General features: G+C 55.5%; 1 protein-coding gene across 1 annotated transcript in view; it reads right to left on the reverse strand.

Annotated features, from left to right (window-relative positions):
- STIM1 (stromal interaction molecule 1) overlaps positions 1–5497 on the reverse strand; it is a 70947-nt gene that overhangs the window by 24908 nt on the left and 40542 nt on the right. The window contains exons 5-6 of the mRNA XM_057381606.1: positions 3606–3783; positions 71–248 (exon numbers count right to left, since the gene is read on the reverse strand). Of these exons, the coding sequence (XP_057237589.1) occupies positions 71–248; positions 3606–3783 (356 nt within the window). The remainder of the gene's footprint in view (positions 1–70; positions 249–3605; positions 3784–5497) is intronic.

The raw sequence follows: 5497 nt of genomic DNA on the forward strand, positions 1-5497 counted from the left end.
CCCAGAGGATGAAGCAGCGCTGCCCTCACTGCCATGTGTCTGGAATTGCACCCACCCAGKTGAGCCGTACCTGCTCCAGCTCCTGCTCCGCGTATTTCTGCCGGCTGAGCTCATTCTCSGTGCCCTCGCGCAGCTCCCGCAGCCTGTGTGCCTCCTGCTTGGCAATGCTGATCTCATCCTGCAGCTTCTTCTCCAGGTGCACCTTCTCCACCTCCACGGAGCGATGCTCCTCCTGCGCCTTCTGCAGCCTGCGAGCACAGAGAGCGCAGCCAGTGCCGGGCCAGCTCTGCGGACACCCTGACAGAGCCCACCCTGCTYCTGGCTGTCCGTGGGCACTCAGGGACAAAGTTCATCAGGGCTGGAGAAAAAGAAACTGTCMACTGCTCAGTCTCAGCTTTATTCATTTATCAAATACTCAGGATGCATTTTCTTCATTTCCAAAGCACATCCGGATATCCTGTAATGAGCCTCAAATTAAGCTGAATTTTTGGTGTTTTCACCGAAGTGGAGACTTCGATAAAACAAAGAAGGGGAACATCTGCCACAGCACATCAGACGACCCAGCCAGGATGGCTCCATGTTCCCCCTGCAAAATCCTGCAAATTCAGACCTGTCTCAATCTTGCCTGAATGTTCCTATTTTTCCCCATGACAGAATTAAATCAGTAGGARTATATGGCAACAGCTAGGAAATGGGGGCAACAATGAAACCCTGGATCTCCATGGGATCTCACATGAGGAGCTGACCTGCACTGAGGCTCCCAGCAAGGCCTGGAAGGTTGGCAGGGTAGCAGACGGGCAGTGATTCCCAGACAGTATCCAAGTATCATCTGTCCCAAGGGAGACTCCATCCACCCAAAGCTGTCCCAAGGGGAGTTCAACTGAGACATGGAGCTGTCCCGAGGTGAAGGTGACAGTGACAAAGAGCTGCTGCAGGAGAACTGGGAATGTGTGTGACATCACCTGAGATGAGCCCTGCTGCATGGGCTGGGACAGCCCTGTGCTCCAGGACACCCCATACACCCTGCTGGGACACCCCACACACCCTGCTGGGACAGCCCCACAGTCACCAGGACACCCCACACATCCTGCTGGTACACCCCACACACCCTGCTGGGACAGCCCCACGGTCCTGCCGTGCCCCACACTCAGTGCCCACTCCCACAAGTGACATTCCCACTGTGCCTCCCTCCCTCCTGGCCACAGGGGTGGATGTGGCACTGGGGGACATGGCTGTGGGGTGATTATGGTTGTTTTTAACCGAGCGGAGCGGGGGCACCGCGGAAGGACGGGACCATCCGGGGGCACCTGGACAAGCCGGACAAGCGGCACCACGAGAAGCTCCCGCGGTTCCACAGGGCCGGGGGCTGCGCCCGGCTCGGGGCAGCGGCCGAGTCCCCGACCCATGCAGGTCTCAGAGAGCACCCCCAGCACCGGGAACGGCAGGTGAGACCAACCCCAGCCATGGCAGGGACACCTCCCACTGTCTCAGGCTGCTCCCAGACCCAATGTCCAGCCTGGCCTTGGGCACTCAAAGGGATCCAGGGCCACCCTGGGGGCTCGCAGAAGCTTCCTCACAATCAGCTCTCCCATTCAATCCCTACAGCTCCAGCACAGCCTTCCCACACCTTCAGGCATCACCAGGATGTGCCAAGACTCGATGATCCTGATGGGTCACTTAAGGGACTGCTAGGTGTCACTGCTGAAGGATGCACTCACAAGTGCTCTGAAGATGAATAAAACCCAAGGTTTTGTATGAATATTGCCAACTCCTCAGGAGYGTGTCAGAACTGCTCAGCAAATTCCAGCAGCAGTGGCAGTGCAGGGGCAGCCTGTGCCTCCCAGAGGTCTGTTCAGCACTGAGCTTCACCCAGCCAGCACAGCAGGGTCCTTCAAGATCTGCAAAAGAATTCCCTGAGCGGAACTTGAGCACAATTTCTCCACAAGTCCAGGAGCACTGGGGCTTTCCGGAGTTTTTGCTGTTCCTACAGCGAGTGAGGAGCACAGCTGAACCCTGCTGGGGCAGGGTGAGGAAGAGGAGCAGTATTTCCCCCAGGACACCTCTCCAGCTCTCCAGTTCCCCTCGCAGTGCTTGAGCCCTGTTCAGTGCCCTCCATGGAGGACAAGCACTCCCGAGCTGCTCCAGCTKAAGGCTCGAGCTGCACCAAGCACGAGCAGTTTTGTGTTCCTTCCCAAGGGGCTTTAGAGCATTAGTCCAACTTCCAGGAACACCCACTGGTTCTGAGGCTCTGCCCTCGGCAGCAGAGCCAGGGTCCTTCCCCACAGGCACGTTGCCCATGTCTGGGGCTCGGAGGTGCCAGCCCCGGACACTGCTGCCCCAGGGATGGATGGATGCACAGAAGCCTTCCTGCCTCCTTCCACATGCACACCAAATAAATCCAACTTTCTGTGTGAGTGTTTGCAAGCTGTAACATGAAACTCCAGGAGGCTGTGAGGAAGTAGCTGTGGGCTGGAGGGGAGTGGCAGAGGGGAATGGACTTTGTGCCAGGGAATGTGCCCAGCGTGGCTCCATCACACAGGAGGTCCCCTGCTCTCCTCACTGGTCCCATCCCACAGGAGGAACAGGAGCTTCCAGCAGCACCAAGGGCAGGAAGAGTCCCTGAAGGCCRAGATGAGCATGGAGGCAAAAAATGGGGCTGGGGATACATCGCAGAGAGTCCCAAAAGCTGGGATTCCTCAGGATGCCCAGGGCACTCCTTGGACCCCCGCGACGAGCCAGGACGAGCACCTGGGATCGAGCTCTGTGTTCAGAGAAGGCACTGGGAATGCAGCCATCAGCTCACAGGACAGCCCAGTCACAGTTTATCCTCCCAAGTTCCACTGAACCCTCACAGAAAACCATTCCAGCCCCAGACTATCCTGCTCTGCTATTTGCTAAATCTACCCTTAAAATATTCCACTACCAGAACACCCCGTGGGTTTGTCATCAGCAGGGCTGAAGGCTCTTCCCTGTCCCAGAATATTYCTGTGTCCAGGAAGTCTCTGAGCACACTGTCCCATCAGTAACTTTCCTGGAACCACAGMAATAATTCCTGGGAGTAGAGGTCCCATTCCTGAGGCTGAAGGATTTGGTCCACATGTTGAAAGCCCAGGTATTTCTATTTAATACTTCAAAATGATGTACTTTTTTCACTTTCCAAGCAACTCTTCTGGATCCAGAATTGCTACCCCACATAGCTCCAAGAATTCAAGAGGGGCTGTGTAAATCCTCTGACGGCTCCCACTACTCCAACATGCTCTTCCCCATCAAAAATCAAGGCAAAACAACCAMAGATGACAAATTCCACGTAAGCTGGATTGCATGGCAGCGGCAAGGACTGGATGAGCTTTCAGATCCCTTTGAACCCAAAGCATTGCCTGGCTCTGTGACAGTGGAAGAACAGCCCTGTGAGCACACAGATCTTCACACACAGCCCRGTCCAGGGATCCCTGCAGGAGCCAGGCCCCAGCCGAGCTCCAGAGGCTGCTGGCAGCTTGGCCAGCTCACTCAGCACGGGGCTAAAAAAGAGAATTTCCTGTTCTAAAGGAACAAGGAGAGAGCAGGAAGAACTGAGTGTCCCAGCCGGGTGGGCCACGCAAACCTACCGTTCCTGAAGGTCATGGAGAGACTGCTCAGCCCTGTGGAGACCCTCCAGGTCCTTCATCATCTTCTTCATGTGCTCCTTGGAGTAGCGGTTCTGGATGTAGGCGAACCAGCAGCCGCCCACCCCGATGACGATGGACACCACCAGCATGAAGTCCTTGAGGTGGTTGTGCCGAGTCACTGCAAGAGACAGAGACACTGCTGGATTCAAGGAACACAATAATGAACTCAGAAATGCTTTGCCTGCACCAGAGTGGGACAGGAGAACCCAGAGCAGTTTTACAAGGAATTGTGGCACGGGATTCGTCAAGGGCAAACTTGAGCTGTGATGATGCTTAAGGGGAAAACCAGAAGCCTGACAACATTTATTAAATTTGGAGAGCAAACAAGAAGATGGAATTCCAAATCCACCCGTTCCAATTCGCCTGGCAATAAGTGGTACAGGAGGGACTCCACATAGGAACCCCTCCAGAACAGCTGTGATCTCACACACCAGCACAGGTAACTAGGAACAAAATAATTACTTGAAAAAACACGGCTGAGATCACAGAGCTGGGGCAGCTCCAGTGGCCAACTGTCAAGTTGCCAAACTTTGCATCAGAACCACAACTCAAAGTGGAAACTCCCTTTTTCAGTTAACTCAAAGAAAGGTGTTGATGCATGTGAGAGGATGAAAGTAATTAAGTGGGGGCTGAAGTGCTGAACAAAGCCCAAGAAGATGAGTCAAGAATTGTTTTACCATAACTATTTCTCAAATCCTCAACTCAGAGTGTGCTGGGAAGGCCACAAACAAAAGAGCGGCTCAGTCTCCTGAGCTGGGACTCAACATTCACTATCTGCTGGTTTTGAACAAAATGAGGGGAGATTCACCCCAGCAAACAGGGAAGGAATATCTGTACTGAGGGTGGGCAGGCCCTGGCACAGGGTGCCCAGAGAAGCTGTGGCTGCCCCTGGATCCCTYTGAGTGCCCAAGGCCAGGCTGGACATTGGRGCTGGGAGCAGCCTGGGACMGTGGGAGGTGTCCCTGCCATGGCAGGGGTGGCACGGGGTGGGCTTTAAGGTCCCTCCCAAGCCAAGCCATTCCCTCATCTGTCACACTGGCACAGCTGGGGGGACACGGGAGAGGAGCTGGGAGGTGGAAAACTGAACTGGAAAGGCAGAGGGCTGCCTGGAGGGCTGCCCCACACCAGATGGACACACAGGGCACAGTGATGCTRCTCCCCTGCCCCCAATGGATGGGCTTTCCCTGCAGAGGGAGGGATGGGACCCCTCCCCAAACACCCTGGAGACACCCAAGCAGCATCTCCCCATCACTCCCTGAAAACATCCAGTGTAAATTTACTCTTCAAATTAAACACGGAGAGTGCTGGCCCCGCTTCCCCTCCCGGATGGATTATCATAACATCCTCTTCCGAGGGAGCAGATCCTGGCAGGTGGCTGCACATCCCTGAGTCACAATCCCTTCGGTTCCCTCTGCAGAGCAGTGGGGCTGACGTGTTCAGGTGTTTTATGTTCCACCCTCCCTCAGCCAGCACAGCTCTGTTCTCCTGCCCCGCTTCCCCCACCAGGGCTGCTCCCTGCCTGTTGGAGCAATCCCTGCCAGCCCCACCCAAGCTGATCCTCTCCTGCCCCCAGTGCCACCCGTGCTCAGCTCCAGAACASCTGGGCTTGGACACATCCTCCCTCTTCACCAGTGCTCGCCAAAGACRTGTGGAGAAGGACACTAAAGAAAACTCGGCTTGGATGCAAATGAAGAAGCGTGGAATCAGACTGGTTTGGATTAGAAGGACCTCAAATCCCATCCAGTGCCACCCCTGCCATGGCAGGGACACCTCCCACTGTCCCAGGCTGCTCCCAGCCCCAATGTCCAGCCTGGCCTTGGGCACTCAAAGGG

This window comes from Malurus melanocephalus, unplaced genomic scaffold (genome assembly GCF_030028575.1).
Source record: "Malurus melanocephalus ecotype Western Australia unplaced genomic scaffold, MMel_1.1 scaffold_518, whole genome shotgun sequence".
Lineage (NCBI taxonomy): Eukaryota > Metazoa > Chordata > Aves > Passeriformes > Maluridae > Malurus > Malurus melanocephalus.